The 18241-nt window shown below is 59.5% G+C and overlaps 1 protein-coding gene across 1 annotated transcript in view; it reads left to right on the top strand.

The window, feature by feature from the left end:
* Positions 1 to 728: 728 nt before the first annotated feature.
* Positions 729 to 18241, top strand: part of TECR (trans-2,3-enoyl-CoA reductase) — a 23633-nt gene continuing 6120 nt past the window's right edge. The window contains exon 1 of the mRNA XM_039252226.1: positions 729 to 856. Coding sequence (XP_039108157.1) covers positions 842 to 856 — 15 coding nt within the window. The 5' untranslated portion in view covers positions 729 to 841. The remainder of the gene's footprint in view (positions 857 to 18241) is intronic.

The following is an 18241-nucleotide window of genomic DNA, read 5'->3' as shown; positions in this document are numbered from 1 at the left end:
CATTTCGAGGGCTCACTAGCTACATGTGACCGGTGGTGACCACACTGCACAGCACAGGTGGACAAGTGTGGACCCTCGGTCTATGGGGCCGGCAAGGGGGGGGCGGGGCTTGCACTTGAAAAGGGCAGGGAAGGCCCCTCCCCTCCCCGAATGGGGCTCGGGCTCGGGTTGCAGATTGGGGGATCCCAGGGGACTTTTCGTCATTTCATTTCCCCTTTTTTCCCCTCCCATTCACGACAGATGGGGGGTCCCCTCGCCGGATAGGCGTCTCCATCCAGGCGCCCAAGCACACGCCCCCAGCTCCTATCCCTTTCTGGTTGCTCCCCGTTACCCAGGGGGGCGCCCACCTGGGAGTTCACACAGCCGCGCCGCCAGCCATGCGGATGCCGCCCTCACTGTCACTCAACTTTTTGCTCCCGCCCCCAGCTTTACGGTAACCGTCGCTTCCTTCGGTTTCCACAGCGACGCCACCGAGGGGCGGGCGAGGGGCGCGCGGGGCCGAGGCCTCATTTTGATTGGTGGGTGGCCGAACACCCTTTCTGCTCTTCCCAGTGAGGCCCTGCCCCCGCCCCCCTCGGTGTGTCCCGCAAGCTGATTGGCCAGCCTTGCGGCGAGAGCGGCTAGTCCTTGCTCAAGATCTGCCCCCGCGGGGCGGGGTCGAAGGTGAGCGCCCCGCGCGCTGATTGGTTGTAGGGGGGCTCGCGGCGGGGAGGGGCGGGGCGGACGCGGAACCGATGTTAGTCTCGCGCGGCGGTTGCGAGCGCGTGAGGGACTCTGTTCCTTGTCGCGCGCAGGTAGGCAGCAGCGGCAGCAGGATTAGTAGGGGCCGTGTGAAGGAGCCATGAAGCACTATGAGGTAAGGAACGAGGAAACCGAGGCCGAGCGGCCGCCGCAGACGCATTCGTTTTTCTTCTTCGCGGGACCGTGGGACCCCCTTTCTGGTGCTGTGTCCCAAAGGGCCAGCGGGATGGCGCAGGCGCAGTGGGCGCGCGGTGTGTCCCGGGGCCACTCGTAAATCGCAGTGCGCATGTGCAAGGGGTATTTATAATTCTGCAACCCAGGCTTGTTTTGGGGTTGCCTTTTCTTGGGGTCTTTGCAGGATCTGGGAAGCTTGCAGGTTCCTTGCAGCTTCCCCCAGGGGAGGAACAAAAGTGCGGGACCCTTGCTCCGGATTAGAGGGGGTCTTTCACAAGCCTAGCACCATGCTACCTCCTCAGGCTTAAGAAGGGGCTTTGCAGTCCGCCCTGTGGCACGACCTTTGGACCCTTTACCTCGTCCGGGACGTCGCCAAAAAGCTAAGTAGGTGAGGGATGTGCGGATCCGGGCTGGGCTCTCGCCCAGTAGCAAAACTGATATTGCCATTTGGTAACCTAAGAGATTATTGCAGTCAGTCCCTGCGTGCCACCTGGCAGAAATCTCACGCCCACAGCCATTCTTGAAGCCTAGGTGTCCTGACTCCTAACTTGGGCTGCTTTTTCCCTTCAAACGAAGTTCTTTTTTTTTTTTTTTCCTTAAAACGAAGTTCTGATGCGCTTATCGACCTAGTTCGTAATATAATATGAATAATTTAATTATTGGATCAATACTGACTCTTAGGTAACATTAAGTAATAAACTAATTTATTCTTAAAACGCATAATAACATCTTAGCGTGTGATTACTCTTGTGTTATGAGATTCTGTTAATTTCTTATCCTCATAGGCCTATGAGGTTGGGGACTATTATTATCATTCCCATTTTTACAGATGAAGAAATAGTCTCAGAGATGTCAAATGACTTGCCCAAAGGCCCCCAGATTGTAAATGCATAGAGAGAGAACAGAGAGAGAAACTCAGGACTCCAGAGTCTTAGCTGCCAGCCCCTAGGCCATACTGGCCCCCAAACGAAAACTAGCAGGTAGAGATTTCTTTCTTTTTTCCTTTCTCCTCAGTTTAAAAAATTGTGGCAAAACACACATAACATAAAATTCACTATCTAGCCATTTGTAAGTGTACAGCTCAGCGGCATTAAGTACGTTCACTGTATTGTGCACCCGTCACCTCCATCCATTTGCAGAACTCTTTTCTTTTGTTTTTGCAAAACTGAAACTCTGTCCGCATTAAGCACTAACTCCTTATTCCCCATTCTGCCCGCAACCCCCATACTACCTTCTACCTCTATGGATTTGACTACCTTAGGTATCTCACGTTTAAGTGAAAGGAGAGAGCTCTTGTTTTTATTCACAAGTTGCATACATACATACCACTACCTGTGTCTGCCCCCTTTAGTGTTATTTCATTTCATTTTTATTTTTACTTATTGCTAATTTACCCAGAATCTTTGAAACCTAGAAGTCGTTGCTCATTTTTGACACAGTATCAAGAATGAGGAGGTAGAATTCCATGATCCCTCATGCCCCATTCAACTTTATGATTATAGAATAAAGTTCTAATACAGCTTTCCCTCGCAAAGCCTCTTACACTCCTGGAGAAGAAGCCACGGTGTGAAAGATGCAGGAAGTAAGATCCACGGGGCATTTTGCAAAGTGGAGGTTTAGTTTTGTGAGTTAGCAGTCAGGTCAGGTAGGCCTCTGAGGACCCTTGGGGTGAGGATGTTTGTTCCAGAAGCTGGGCGCACGCGGAGGCCTGTGGCTTGGAGTGGAGGTCTACCATATTGAAAGCTTTTTCCTCCCAGAAGGAAGAGGGAGCTTTAAAGTGACCTTGGAGGGAAAAAGATTATTTTGCTGTGTTCTCATTGTCATTTTCTGCTAACGTTTGCCAAGTACACTCTGAGGCGACAGCTCCACTTTCTGTGTGGGAGGAATGCTTGTCTCCCGGCCCATTTTTGCAGCAAGCAAGTGTCCCTGACAAGTGTCCCTCGCAGAACAGTGAACATCGTATGGATGCTTTCACTCCCATTTGACAAAGTTTGAGTAAAGGTTTCAAATACCTTCATCAAAGAATATGTTTCTGTTTGAGACTAAGCCCATCCTTCACCCCCAAGTGAACCCCTGTCCACGGAGGGTCTCACCTCCCTCACAAGACCTTGGTGGCTCCAAGAGAGACCTCGAGATGATGAAGGGCAATTTACAAACGGTAGCAGTGATGCTCAAAAAATGTGGTCTGCGCGGAGTGTCACACAGCGCGTTAACAAGGGCTGAGGGCTGAGGTTGTGGCCTTTGGGATTCCAGCCAGAGGAGAGATTTGTTGCTCTGTCAGTAACAGTTTACCATGGCTGCCAGTCTTCCCTCTGTGATCTGGGAGGAAAAAGTATCCCTTCAGTGGCCTAGTTGAGATGAAGCAGATAGAACGGGTCACCTTTGGGCCCTGGCTGCAGCTGGTTCCTTGGAAGGCTGAAGGTGGCCTTGGGATTGCCTTGGGGTCAGATCAGGGTTGATAAGAGAGCCTCTTGTGCTAAGCTACAGGATTCTTTCCTTCCTTCCTTGCTTCCTTCTTCCTCCCTCCCTTCCTCCCTATTGCTGTTTTTGTCATTACAGATGAGCACTCAAAGTAATGATCCCAGTCGAAACTGGAGAAACAGCTGTTGTGTCTTATAAATGTGTCTGTTAATTCTGGGGAAGATCAGTCCCTCTCAGCCTCCTTGAGCCCAGGTCGCTGCCCATTTCCTTCAGATGGGTACCTGGAGATGAGGAAGCCTCATCCTTCGGGGTCCCCACTGCCCTTATGTAAGATCTTCCATTCCCCAAAGAACTTAGCTCTGTTGGTGCTGATTTTGCAAAGAATCCAGGACCCACATAGTACCTGCTTCAGGCAAGTTTTGCTTCCACTAGTTGCACGGGAATAAGCATGTGAAAGTTGTGGAAGGAAAGAGTTGTGGTCTAGAGGCAATTGTTTAGCACCAGAAAACTAGGCTGGAAGGGCAAAACTAAGGAGAAAGTAGACCCACATTTAATGGTGTCACAAGTGTGTGGGCTTGGCACAGGCCTGGGGCTGAAGCCCGGCTCTGCCACTCAATAAATAACCTGTGCAACCAGAGCAGCTGGATTAACCATTTTGAGCTTTCCTGTGGCTGCTCCTTGGGGCAAATGTTTAATTAGCCTGTTTAATTGGGAGAGCAAAGGTCAGTATTAAAGAACACTAGAAAGTTGCTGGAAATACATCATCAAGGGGTATGCATAAAAGGGGAGGTGCTGGGGCGCCTGGGTGGCTCAGTTGGTTGGGCAGCCGACTTCGGCTCAGGTCATGATCTCACGGTTAGTGGGTTCCAGCCCCGCGTCAGGCTCTCTGCTGACAGCGAGCTCAGAGCCTGGAGCCTGTTTCAGATTCTGTGTCTCCCTTTCTCTCTGACCCTCCCCTGCTCACGCTGTCTCTCTCTCAGAAATAAATAAAATGTTAAAAAAAAAAAGGGGGGGGAGGTGCTGCAGGTACTCCTGGTTCATTCATTTTAACTGTTGTGCCCAATTCCATTATATGAAAAAAATAGCTAGTTTCATTTTCCAGTCCTTTAATGAATCTCCAGACATCCCTCTGAGTGGAAAAAAGCAAGCTGCGAAAGAGTCTATACATTTAAAAAAGTACCAAACGAGATTTATAGGTACTGCCTATGGATGTGTACATAATAAACGGATACATTGCGATAAGAGGTCAGAAATAGGTGGGAATCACACCGTTAGAGGAACCGTTGCTTGGGTAGAGGGAGTGGAGAGAAAAGGGGTGTGGGAGGCTTTCAGCTATGTGTGTTTAAAAAAACCTTTTTTTTGAAAATATTTATCTTTGAGAGACAGACAGAGTGTGAGCGGGGGAGGGGCAGAGAGAGAGGGAGACACAGAATCCAAAGCAGACTTCAGGCTCTGAGCTGTCAGCACAGAGTCTGATGCGGAACTTGAACTCATGAACTGTGAGCTCATGACCTGCACCAAAGTCGGACGCTTAACCAACTGAGCCACCCAGGGGCCCCCACTATATCTGTTTTATTTAAAAAAACAAAAAAAGGAATCTGATGTAAATATCTTTTAAATCTGGGAGGTGGGATCTTGGGTGTCTGCTGTTTTGTTTTGTTTTTTGTACTTTTTTCTTCTGAATTCCTGTGGCCTTTTGGAATAGGTGAGGGATAATTAGGGTTTGTCTGGATGTTGAGCCCCTGTTTTATGTGCGGGTCTCTGACTATTGTAGCTCCAGCGCAGTGCCTGTTTGCAGAGGTGTTGGTGTTCTGAGAGGGGGACCACGTGGCCCCTTCACACACCCGTCTGCAAGGTGCATCCCCGATCGATGGATCGAGCCTTCCAGACATGCCTTTGGGGTTGGTTTTGCATTTGCAGACAGGCTGGGGTGCTGGTTGTGATCTCCACTTCTTGGGCTGGATACTCAGTCCTGCTGGATTAAGAGCAGGGACAGGTCACATTTATTTTGGCCCTCCGAAAACCTGAGAGGTGGGTCCTCTTTGTCCCCACATTTGTGGGTACGGAACCTAAGGCTCAGGTGAAGGAACTTGCCCAAGGTCATGTAGTGGCAGAGAGGAGATCCAGACCCAGGCCTGTCTGACTGATTGCTCATCTGTAGAAGAGGACAGATGGGCGCAAGCACAGGTGATCCGGCCGGCACGAGTATTCTACTCGGCACACAAGGAAACCAAGGCTCAGAGAAGCAAATTAAGTTGACGAAGGTCACAGAGTCAGGAGACCATGTAGCTAGGCGTGAGCCCTGGCTTTGCCCCTTTCCAGTTTCTGTCTCTGCTGCTGCTTCCAGAAGCTGCTGGTGACCCGGCTGTGTTGTGCCGGGTCATTGTTCTGAGGACAAAGCGTCCCTGGAGGGAGAGTGGGAGGGGCTCTGTGGGTCCATCAGTGTGGAGTGCTAGGCCCTAAAATTGGATGGGCTGCCCCTGGGCGTTCCAGAGGGAAGAGCCAGATTGGGTTTGGCAAACCAGGAAAGTGAGGTTTAAAGACCTTCTGTTGGTGTACCTCAGGCCCAGAGCCTTGGGTAGGGTGGCGTGGGGAGGGCGGGGCCTAGGTCGGGGAGGTGGGAAAAGCGGGGCCTAGGCAGGGGAGGTGGGGCCGAGGTGGGAAAGGCGGGGCCGAGGCAGGGGAGGTGGGGCTGAGGCAGGGGAGGTGGGGCCGAGGCAGGGGAGGTGGGGAGGGCGGGGCCTAGGCAGGGGAGGTGGGATCGAGGTGGGAAAGGTGGGACCGAGGTGGGAAAGGCGGGACCTAGGCAGGGGAGTGGGGCCTAGCTGGGGAGGTGGGGCCTAGGTAGGGAAGTGGGGCAGGGGAGGGGCTGAGGTTGCTGGGGGTGGGGGAGTGGGAAGATTGGAGTGGTGGACGGGGCGGGCCTGGGTGAGCGCGGGGTGGGACCCGGGGAGCCTCTTGCATAACTGGTTCTTGAGGGGAGGTTAGTGGTGACTTAACAGCCCAGAGTGGGGATTGTGCCAGGAAGGGACTCAACACTTGAGTTTGGTTGGGAATCCCTGCACTCTCTCTGACAGGTGTGGCCAGACCGCGGGCTGGTTGGCCTGGCTCAGCCTAGGTCTTAGCACCCTCCTGCTGGTATTGCCAGTGGCGGCAGAGGATGTTTTAGTAGCCGGGGACAGCCAGAGCTGCCGCCACCTCATGACGCCACACCAATGTGGTACTCGCGGTAAGCGTTTTCCAGCTGATAACTCATTTAACCCTGGTGATGAGCCTGTGAGGTAGGGACCGTTCTTTCCGGCAGATGGGGAGGCTGGGGCGCAGGCCAGTGAGGCCACGCCCCTTAGTCCGCAGCGAGTGGCAGAGCCAGGATTCTGGTAGACCCAGGTGGGCTTCACTGTGGGTGGGCCCGGCGCTTGTGCTCTGAGGGAAGGAGGAGTGTGTGGCTGTGAAGGATGTGGTCTTTGGAGGCCCCCGGGCCTGCCCTTGGGACACTTCTTCCTGCCTGAGCTGCAGTTTTCCCGCCCACGAAGCCAGGATAAGGACCCCCGTGTTGGGGGGCCACTGGGGAGTGTAAAGTGGCCAGCGCACTTCCGGCCTGAGTCAGGACACGGGGCATTAGGAGGGTAAGGACAAGTCACACACAGATGGGGGGGGACTGGGATGCTTTCTGCTCGTGGCCTCTTCTGCAAGCCGTAACCTTGCCCGTGGGCGAGGCCGTGGTGGCTTCCTACACTGAACCCCCTGCTGGAGATGGAGTCGTGCTGAAGAGTGTGCCCAAGGGTGGAGGACGGGCCCTTGATGGGTTTTGAGATGCTGTCACTCCCATGGGGGTCATATTTGGGGACAGCCTCTTCCTCTATGGGCTGACCCCTGGTGAAGTGGAGGCACAGTCAGAACCCCTTTTTGGATGTACCGTGACAAAGAACCATCCTAGGAAGTGGACACTTCGGGTGGGTGGGTCGTCTCCGCAAATCCCCAGGCCCATTCCTGCCCTGCGCACCTGCCTGTTTCCTGTTTCCCTGGTCCCTACGCACTGTTGTGAGCTCAGCAGCTGTCCTGCAGGGAGAGGCCTTCCTGGACCACCTTACCTGGAGGACGACGCCCCCCCCACACACCCTGCTTTTCTCCTGGCCCACCGCTGGCCGTGGTTGTGATTTCCCTTCGGTGCTTCATGGTCACTCTGTGAGCTCGTGAGGCCAGGAGGGCCTCTCTGTGTCTCGTCCCTGCAGCTTCCCCAGCCTCTGGCCACTGTCCCCTTGCTGAGTGGCTGACCTGGTGAATAGATGCGTCTTCTCCCGCTGGTCAGCGGGCAGCGGAGGGGTGAGCGTGGGGCTGCTGCGGGGGCCTGGCTGGGAACCGCATCCCACGCGGTGGGCTGAGCCAGTCCTTACTGGGTCCGGCCTAGGGAAGCTGGCTTCTTACGGCGTTGGCCGCGAGCCCCGGGTCCAGCCCACCCTGCTGCTCCCCACGCTGCGCACCCGGCCTGTCCCTGGCCTGTCCCTGCTGGCCCCGGCCTGTCTCTATTGTCCCTGGCCTGCCCTTGGCCTGTCCCTGGCCTGTCCCTGCTGGCCCCGGCCTGTCCTCGGCCTGTCCCTGGCCTGTCCCTGCTGTCCTTGGCCTGTCCCTGGACTGTCCCTGCTGTCCTTGGCCTGTCCCTGGCCTGTCCCTACTGTCCCTGGCCTGTCCTCGGCCTGTCCCTGGCCTGTCCCTGCTGTCCTCGGCCTGTCCCTGGTCTGTCCCTGCTGTCCTTGGCCTGTGCCTGGCCTGTCCCTACTGTCCCTGGCCTGTCCCTGCTGTCCTCGGCCTGTCCCTGGCCTGTCCCTGCTGTCCTCGGCCTGTCCCTGCCCTGTCCCTGCTGTCCCTGGCCTGTCCTCGGCCTGTCCCTGCTGTCCTCGGCCTGTCCTCGGCCTGTCCCTGGCTGTGCAGGATGCTTGCAGGTTGTCCTGCTCCGAGCGCTCTCCGGTGGTGGGCTTCCACTTATTTGTTCATTTGTCCCATTTCTCTGTACCTGTCACTCACTGGGAAGACTGGGACTAACGCAGCCTCTGAGGGGACAGCACGTGCAGAGGCCGGGAGGCCCGACTTTGTGGGTGGTCCATGTTGAGTGATGAGGCTGACCTGTGGACTTTGTCCTGAGGGTGGTGAGGTCCCTTCTCTGTTGATTTTGCCTAAAACTTCAACTTTAAGACGGCCGTTATTTGTAAGTCCTGAGGGGAGGGGCCTTGGTGTCCTGCTGTTCGTTGTGTGGTACAAATGCGCAGCAGCCTTGTTACTGACTGGTGGGGGTGGGCCGTGTTGGGGGCTCCCCGATGCCACCGCCCCACCAGGCCAGGCGCCCTTCCTAGCTCTCTGAGGGATAAAGAGCCTCTCAGTAGGTCACAGTGACTGGCAGGCTGGCACAGCCCGGTCCCTGTCCCTGCTCGAACCAGGCTCTTATGTAAGCAGAGTCCCTGGGCCATTCAGTTGGCCCTGCAGGCTGCAGGGATTGTGCCATTGTCTGGGCCCTTCTGAGCTCTGTTTTTCCTCTTTATGGGGGCCGGGGAGCGCTGACTGGGCCCACGCCAATTTGCGGTGGGGCCCGTGGGAACGCTGCCTGTCCTCCGGGGGGGGGGTGGGGAGGGCGGGTTGGCCAGAGTTCGGGGCAGGCACTGGAGCGCCCCATGGCGTCAGGAAGCAGCTCCCCTCTTGTGGGGGCTCCCCCTCCAGGACCCCTCAAGAGTCTGACTCAGGAGAAGGGTGGGGCAGTGGGGGGAGGGCGGGCTGGGACATATCTCCTTGTGGGGAGTGAGGGGGGTATCAGAGTTCTTGGGGAGACACGCACCGTCTGGAACAGCATGTTGTGGAAAATTACTGCCCCAGAGGATGAAGTCTAACAGAACCTCCTGGCTGGGGATGGGGACCACCCACCGTCCCCCCTGGGCCTGGGTGGAGTCGAGCACCCCTGTGCTGAGTACCAGCGTGGCAGGAGAGATGGCTCTGCCCTCCCCTCTGGGAATCCCTTGAATGTCAGCTCCTCTTGAGAGGTCCCCCCGCTGACCCCCCAGGCCACACCCGCCACCCCTGTCGCTTCTTCGTGTATTTGAGCCCTTGCTGTCTGTGAGCCCCGGCGCCTAGCGGGGGCTTCAGTGGGACAGGTGATCGTGGGCACGTCTGTTAGATGGGCCTGCAGAGCCAGATGCCGGCCAGGCTCAGGCAGCCAGTCACATCGCTGAAGGCCCCCCCTCCCCGGACAGGGGGGATGGGAAGGGAGGACCCGCAGCCACATCGCTGAAGTCCCCCTCCCCAGAGACACTGCGGTTGGATGAGGAGGGAGGACCCTCGCGCCCCTGCCCCTTGGGGCTGGCAGTGCTGGCCCTGAGCATGTGTGGATGGCATCACCGCCTTAGCCGGGGCTCCTGCCCGCCCTTCCGTCGTGAAGCTGGTCACCGGTCATCTTTTGGCACTTTGGAATTTGCCCCCCCCCCTTTTGACCCCAAAGTTACCTGAACTCAGGTGAGGATGAGGTGGGGATCCCGTGGGTGGGGCGAAGCCACGATCACCACACCCCAAGAATGTTTCCTGCCAGGCCCCTCCCGGCACCGTCTTAGGCGTGGGGCCTGGCCTGCACCTTCTGACTCTTCTGACTCGCCTGGCGTTTCGTGGACGGCTTGTGGGAGTGACATCATTGCCGGCCTCCCCGGCGGCTGGGCCTGGGGACACCGCATGGGGAGAGAAGGCACGGGGAAGCACGTGCCTGCAGAACTCGGGTTCCTCTCCCTCGCTTCATTTTGCTGCCGCCCAGAGCGGCCCGTGGGACTCAGGTGCGGCTCGCAGGCAAAGCTGCAGGTGCGAAGACAGCCCGGCATCTCCCTGGGCCCCCGTCAGCGGCGGGAACCCCTCTTAGTTCACCTTTCCCTTTAAAGATGCTGGCGGGCCTGTTAAACCTTCGGGAAGCCCTGCCCTCCTCCTCCGAAATCCTCTTACCTGTTAGTGTTCTCCTCCCTCCGTCCCAGAAGCTGCCTTCACCTGGAGTTGGGCTGCGTCTTACGACTGGTGTGTGCACGTCTCATATTTACAAAGAGAGTTCTCCGCCCCCGTCCCCCCTGAAATTGGCGGCTTGGTCTCCATCAGTGGTGTCCGAGGATCCAGGAACTAGAGTGTCTTTTGCCACTTGTCACCTCTGTGCCCTAGTCCAGGCCCCGGCGAGTCTCTGGCCTGTGTTGTTCCTGAGACTCGCTGCTGTGTGCTTCAGCGCTTGCTCGTGGCAGCCGCAGCGGGAGGCATCTGTCTCAAAGCCAGAGCACGTGGGGGCGCTCCAGCGACTTCCCCAGGTGCTTGTCTGGGCCTCCCTGCACTCCGGCCTCCTCCTCAGCTGCTCACCCTCAGGTCCATCTGTTCCAGCCTCCGGCTGTTCCAGAGCACTGCCTAACTCGCTGCTGCCTCAGGGCCTTTGCACTTCCTACAGGGAGCCTCAGGCTGGTGCTGGCTTTGGCTTCATGCAGGCTGTGGCCCAAATACTACTAGCTTGGAGTGGCTTTCCTGGACCACTCCCTGTGGTGCTCTGGGTCCCCCCAGTCTCCCTTCACAGCACCTGGTATTTTCCTGACCTCATGTTACGTGATAGATGCTTTGCCCGTGTTCCCCTTGAGTGTGAGCAGGACCAGTTGGGGAGCACGGCCTCACTCAGCTGCACCAGTGCTCGGCACACTGCTGTCACACACACACGTCTTCCGGTTCATCAGGCCCGGCACCCAGCCAGGGCCCAGCACACGGAGGGGCCCAGTAAGCGTTTCCTGAGAGACTGAGTGGGAGCTTCTCCGCCAGCAGAAGAGGCCTGTGGAGGTTCCACATCGCCGCCCCCCCCCCCCCCAACCTTGTGCGGTCTCTCTGCGGGGCTGTGGGCATTTCAGACCGAACGGTGCCCAAACCTGAGCTGCAGACTTCCCCTCGGACCTGCACTTCACCACCCCAGTAATGGCACTTCCAGCCTCCCGGGGCTGGGTGACTGCTTGTCTCCCGGCTCCTGTGCGGCGGTCAACAAACCCTGTAGCTCAGCGGGTGCGCCTGGAATACGGCCCCTTCTCATGAGCCCAGGCCCAGGCCTGGTGTCGGCGGCCTTTATCCGTGAGGGGCAGGTGGTAAACACTTTGGGCTTTGTGACTGCACGGCCTGTGACATCTTCTCAGCTCGAAGGTGGTAAAAAAGCAGCCACAGACGGTCCACTAACCGTTGAGCCGTGGCCTTGGTCCTGTGATACAGCTTCGTGGATGCTGGAGTTTGAATTTCACATAATTCCCTTGTGCTGCAGAATAGGCTGCTTCTGATTTTTTTCCCCAACCACTTAGATGTGTAAGGACTGTTTTAGTCAGTACAGAAACAGGCGGTGGACCAGAGTTGGCCCCTGGGCCGTAGATGGCCAGCCCTTTGGTCTAAGGCATCTTTTGTCTTGACAGAATTGTTCCGATAGCTTCTTACTGGGCTCCCTGCTTCCACCCTTATTCCCCTGTAGTCCAGAAGGATCCTCTAAGAACTCATCAGGTCATTGCCCTGCTCTGCCCAGAATCCTCCAGGGGTCTCACCTCACTTGGAATAGAAGTTGGGGGGCGCCTGGGGGGCTCGGTTGCGGGTCCAACTTCAGCTCAGGTCATGATCTCACGGTTGGTGGGTTTGAGCCCCACGTCGGCCTCTGTGCTGACACCTTAGAGCCTGGAGCCTGCTTCAGATTCTGTGTCTCCCTCTCTCTGCCCCTCCCCTGCTCATGCTCTGACTCTCTCTCTCTCTCTCTCAAGAATAAGTAAACATTAAAAAAAAAAAAAAAAAAGGAATAGAAGCCGAAGTCTTCACCTGAAGGGTAAGTCCCTGCACGACCTGTTACCTCCCCCCAGACCCCTTCTCGCTCCCTCCCTCCCACAGGCCTCTACACTGTTGCTTGAACACATCAAGAATGCTGAACTTCAGGGCCTTTGCACAGGCCATTTCTCTGCCTGGATTTCTCAGATTTCCCCAGATTTCTCAACAGCTCTCTCCTCCCCTGCATTCAGGGCTGGTCTCAAGGTCTCCTCAGGAGGCCTTTCCTGACCGCTTTGTATAAAACTGCACGCCCCCTCTTTACCTTCCACTCCTGGTCCCCTTTTCCTGCGCTCCCTTTCTTGTGGCACATGGCATCTTCTGCTATTACGTGCAGCTTTATTTGATTGTCTTTATTCCCCCTGCTAAAATGTCAGCTGCACCTGGGCAAGATTTCTGTCTCTCTTCCCACAGCTGGATTCCCAGAGCCTTTAACAGTGCCTGGCATGTCGCAGTAGTAGATGTTCAGTCAATATGCAGTGAACCAATGAGCTTCAGTTTCCTCATCTGGAAAAGGGGATTAAGGGTAAAAGATAATTTGTGTTGAGAAAGTGCCTCGGTGTCCGGTCCCTCGTGAGCACGCGGGAGGTGCTAGCTGTATGAGGCTGGCCATGGGGTCCCAGAGCAGGCGATTCCAGAAGCATTTCTGGGGTGGACTGGCCCGCCTGCCCCGCTGGGCCCCATGTGTGGATGTGGGTGGGGGGTCGTCCCATCACTCCCATCGGCCTGTGCTTGCAGAGCTGAGGGTCTCCTGTCTCCTCCAGCGCCTTGGCCTGAAGGGACCTTCCTGCTCAGAGAGGCAGAGACCAGACATGGTCACCTCCCTTGATCAGGCTGGGGGGCGCAGGGGTGCAGCTCTGGGCGATCCCTCAAGGGTCTGGGGCCAGGGACAGCCTGCAGGAAGAGCCTGTGGTCCTAAGGGGAAAAATCAGACGGGGTCCTGCCGCTGGGGCTTGTAGCGAGCGCTGTCAAGCTGATGACTGCGTTCTTGAGCCTCAGCCTCCTTGATTGTAAGATGGGGTAACAGTGCTGATCTGACAGGGTCAGTGTGAGCTGGCGGTGGCTGGGGGCGGGGCAAGGAGGGGTGGGTTGCCCCTGCAGGGAAGGGCTGAGGCCCCGCCGGGAGTGGGTTTGGGCTTCCAGGGGCCAGGGCCCGTTTGAGGAAGGCAGCCTGGGCTGAGGTGGCTGCCCCCATCTGCCCCCCGGGAGCGTTTGCAGCTCCCCCTTCAGAGACCCTGTCCCCCGCCCAGGCTGCCCAGCCCAGGGCTCTTCAGCGGGGTCGGGACCCCGGGCGGGACTTAGGCCACGTGGGCCACGAGAACCCTCTCTGTTAGGTCCTCTTCCACACCTTCCCATCGGCCAGATGGAGACACTGAGGCTTGGGCTGCGAGGCTGGTGCGACTCAGCCTCTGCGGCAGCACTGCCCCCCCTCAGCGTCGGGGACTCCCCCGGCCCCGCCCCCCGGGGGGACCGGAAACCGTGCAGGACGCGAGGAGACAGCTGCTGAGGCTGCCTGGGCACCTGTGTGAGGTGTCAGGAGGTGACGGGCCGCGGGAGCCCGAGGCCTGCAGAGGGGCGGGCTCAGCCCTTGGGCTCCCCGCTGGGCACTCCCCGTGGAAGCGACATGTTCTGCACGGCTGGACCTTCCAAGACTAGTTTGCGGAGTTGGCGAGTGGGGAGGAAGGGGCTGCCTTCCAGGGGATCAGACCCAGGGGCCCCGCCCACCGTTTCTTCCTGTTAGCATCTCCGGCCACGCTTCAGAGTGTTGCTGGTGTGTGGCATCGCGGTGGGCATCGTGCTGGTGGGCGGGGCCGTGGGCCCGATCGGGCAGGTGTGGCGCACCTCCTGGCTGTGTGCCTTGGGCGAGGGCCCTCTGGTTTCTGAGCCGCAGAGCTGGGGTCACGGCCCTTCGCGTACGGACCGCGGGGAGGCTGGGTGAGTCAGGCGGTGGAGGCCTCGGCACGGCGCTGGGCACAGGCAGGGCAGGCACCCGCTGGAGGCTTCCAGCTGTCGCATTTCCAAGGGCACAGGCCCCGGCAGCCCTGCTCCCGGCGGAATAGCGCCCCCTGGAGGCCCGGAAGGTGCAGCCCGTTCCGGCCTAGGGAGCGGAGGGGCGGGGGCGGGGGCGGGGGCGGGGCGGCCAGTGAGCGCTGGTCAGGGGGCAGAGATCGAGTCCCTGCTGTGTTGGTTCGGTGTCCCCTTCAGGTTGCTCTTTGTGTGGTTGCAGCGACCGACCCGGGGTCACATGAGCACCCAAAGAATGTTCTTCAGGCTGCCAGTGGGGTGCCTGGACTCCCCCAGCTTCTCCTGGCCCCCGTCCCAGAGGCTGGGGACGCTGGCATTCAGACCCTGGATCTTGCTGTCTGGCCAGCGGGGGCAGGAGGTGGGAACTGGCCTGGGAGTGGGTGGTCAGTGCCTTCCCGCCCTTCCTGACCTTGGTGCCATTCTGTCCTGGTCGTGGCACCTTGGGGAGGCTGGTGCAAGCGCTCTGGGCACCTCACAGAAACGAGGTCAGGAGCCGAGGCCGCTGGGGAGGGAGGTATTTCTGGCGGAGCAGGTGCGGCCTGTGCTGGCTTCCCGGCAGCTGAGCCCAAGTCTTCTCAGCCAGCCTGGGTGCGCAGCGTGACTTCGATAGTTCCGGAAAGTGGATGGGAGAGGGAGCTGCGAGTGCTGAGTCGCCAAGTCAGGCAAACGCACCCAAGCCCGTGCACCTGCGAAGTGGGTGCGCAGCGCGCTCTGGCTGGGCCTCCCTCCTCTGGGTGCCGCAGCTCCTGTGCCCCAGCGGGCCCATGGGTGCTGCAAGGGCCTGGGCACCCGGCTGCAGGACCCGTCAGGGCCTTTGCATCTTTGCCTAGGGTCCTAGGTGCACTGAGCAGGGCTTGCACCCACAGCAGGCCTCTTGTGGGCCAGGCCCCGGGGAAATATGTCACCACCAGGGCGCACATGTCCCTCACGGCCCCGGCCACCCACTGGTTGCAGGGCCCTTTCTGGTAGGCAGGCCCGTGCAGGGTCTCAGGGGCCCGCTGGGGGCTGGGTGCGCTGCCTTGTGCCATCTCTGCGTGGGCACAGCCACACTCTGCAGGGCCCGTGCGGCCTGCCTTCCTTGAGTACACACGGTGCGCGTCTGGGCCCAGCTGTTTGCTGTGCACCCCAGAAGCGTCCTTCCACCTTGGGAGCACGGCTTCCCTGTCTGAGAAGTGGAGTCATGCCCCCCTGCTTTTGGCTGCTGGGTGGGCGGAAGGGGGGGGTGAGGAGGGGGAGTGGGAAGCTGCCGCAGCTCCAGGCCTGCTGTTCTGGACGCAGGTTCCAGGGGCGCACGTGGGAGCCGATGGGGGTGACCTGGAATCCACCCCGACCCTCAGGCCTGTGCCTGCCCCTTGTCCTGAGGCCCTTGGAGTGTGGACTCCGCCGTGAGGCCGTGGTCCTGTTCACGGACGGGAGGGACCTGGGAGTGCCGGGCCCAGGGGGGGACATTGAGGCTGGAGAGGGGCCCGGGCCTCCGGCCTGGAGGCCTCGCGGGCAGTGGTGCCCGGGCCCTGTGTGCCGCGCCCGCCTGGCGGTGCCTGGCAGTGCCTGCAGGTGCCGCAGTTGCGGACCGGGCTCCGCACACCTGGGCTCAGGTGGTGCCTGCCCCTGTGCGCCTTCCGTCTGGGGCCCCGGCTCACACACAGACCCCCCGCCCCCGCCCCAGCAGATGCTGTGCTTCTGCCCTCAGTGTGCCCAGAAGGCCGCCGCTTTTCACTCCTCCGTGGCCGCCTCCCTGCTCCGTCCCCAGTGTGGCCCCTGCCCTGGTCTGCCCGGCCCCAGGGGAAGCTGCCCACCTCGTGCGGAGTAAAGCCAGAGCCCCCCACGGCCCCCAGGCCCCACGCGTATCCCGTCTGCTCGCTCTGTTCTGGCCACCTGGGCCTTCTGCTCCTCAGACCTGCTGAGCACGTCTAGCCACAGGGCCTTTGTACTTGGCCTCCCCTCTGCCTCGTGTGCGGCCCGTTCCCCCACGTCCCGCTGGCCTTTGCTCAGATGCCCCTTCCTCAGGGAGGCTTTCCCTGACCAGTCTCTCGAAAACGGCCTTCCTCCCCACCGCGGACTCCTCCTCCCAGTTCGGTTTTTGTCCACAAGTCTTGGTGACAGAACATGTCACTGTTGGCCCCCCCTCCCCCACAGCACACACCGGGTGGGGACACGGGCAGGGTTTGTTCACTGCAGGCAGGACCTGAGATGGAGAGGGAGGGAGGCAGCAATGGATGAAGGAACGAGGGAGTGGATGTAGGGCGGTGGCTCCCAGGAGCCCCCACTAGACTCACTGTCCTGGTCCTGGAGCTTTCTGCTTGGCGGGGATGGGGGGTGGGGGTGGGGTTGGTGTTGTCGGGTCTTCCCGCAGGTGGCAGTGGAGTCCCCGGCCACAAGGGGGCGGTGGAGAGCAGGGCCGCCGCCTGGCTGTGTGAACTGTACAGCGCCTCGGCTGCTGCCCCGCCCCCCGCCCACACGGGACTTACTATTGTTAGGGTTCCGTTGCATTGTCACCAGCTGGACGGAGCATCAGCACGTCACCTCTCTGACCTTGGTGTCTTGTGTTCAGGCGCTTCACGGCATGGTCAGGATTTGGGGAGAAAGGGCCCGGCTGTACTGCAAGTACTGTTTTGCCAGGATCGGCCTAACAATACTTACTCCACACAGGATCTGTTCTAGGCTGGGCACGTTTATCTATTTTTCTAGGTTGTTACTATCTCTGTAAATCTTAGAGGAATTCTGTGAGATGGCAGGTGGGGGCCACTCACTCTATAGATGAGAAAGTGGAGGCTCAGAGAGGTTGAGTAACTTGTCCAGGGCCACACAGCCAGGAAATAGGTGAGTCTTTTTGGCCTTAGAGCCTAGGGAATGTGCACCCAGCTGAGGAGGCCCAGGAGCCCTCATGTGGGGACCGCTGGGCCTGTGGCAGTGCCACGTAGAGCCGGTCAGCGTGGAGCCCCTGCTGTGTCAGCATTGGTGGTGCAGAGGGACAGCAAGCTTTCCCTGGAGTTGGGGCTCGGTCAGACTCTTTCCCTCAGAGAGTGGTACCCCAGAGCCTGGGAGGAGGGTCTGGCTGCCAGATGCCGGGCTCCACAGGGTCCGGGTGGGCAGGTGGGGGGCCTCCCAGAGGCTTCCCTGGAACCCGGTCCCGGGCCCAGGGTAGGGAGAACTCCAGGCAGCAGCTACCTCCTGCTGCCGCCCCAGGGTCCGCTAGCTGGGCAGGGTCCCCAGGACGTGGTGGAGGAGGGGCAGGGAGAGGCCTTGATGAGCCCAGCTCCTTTTTGGGCAGTTCTGTGCGCTTGGGAACGATCGAGAACACGGCAGTCCGTGTCCTGGGGAGCTGACATCTGGGCGTTGCTATTTTAAGTTCAGGAGGGGCCTCACTGAGAATTTGTCTGAAGGCGCAAGGAGGTGAAGGGAGGAGCCCTGTGGGGTCTGAGGAGAGTGGTCCAGGCAGCGGGAAGAGCATGTGCAAAGGCCCTGAGCCTCTCCTACAGGTGCAGAGCTGCTCTGCTTTCTCTCCTCTGCTAGGTGGGGTTCATCCCTGGAGCCGTGCTCTGGGCGCCGCCACTGGCTCAGAAACCCCGCCCCCGGTTCTGCCGCTCCTGCCTTGAGGAGCAGCCTCCCTGGTTCTGCGCCAGGCTAGGCAGGGCTGCAGCCTGACCCCCGCCCATCCTTCAGGGTGGGCTGTGGCCCCACCCTTTGTCCTGCCCCCTACCCCCACCCCCCTGCCCTGCCCTCGTGGTGCCACGAGTTGCTGTTGGCAGGACCCTGGAATCTCAGGCGCCGGGGCGAGAATTCCTCCCAGGCTAGTGGGACTGTCATCGCGGAGCCGTGCTCCTGCGTCCCAGGCCAGGGAGTCCGCCCCGTCTTTGTCCTCTGTGTCCATTGTGCCTGAGGCTGCTGTGCCACACCCCCCGGCCTGTGGTCAGGGCCGGGACCTCGGGCAGTGCCCCCCCCCCCCCCCCCCCCCCCCCCCCCCCCCCCCCCCCCCCCCCTCCCCCCGCCCCCCCCCCCCCCCCCCCCCCCCCCCCCCCCCCCCCCCCCCCCCCCCCCCCCCCCGCCTCTC

The sequence above is a fragment of the Hyaena hyaena genome, unplaced genomic scaffold (genome assembly GCF_003009895.1).
Source record: "Hyaena hyaena isolate Hyena2069 unplaced genomic scaffold, ASM300989v1 scaffold_414, whole genome shotgun sequence".
NCBI lineage: Eukaryota > Metazoa > Chordata > Mammalia > Carnivora > Hyaenidae > Hyaena > Hyaena hyaena.
Note: the sequence above shows the minus strand (reverse complement) of the source record. Positions and strands in the feature narration are given on the sequence as shown.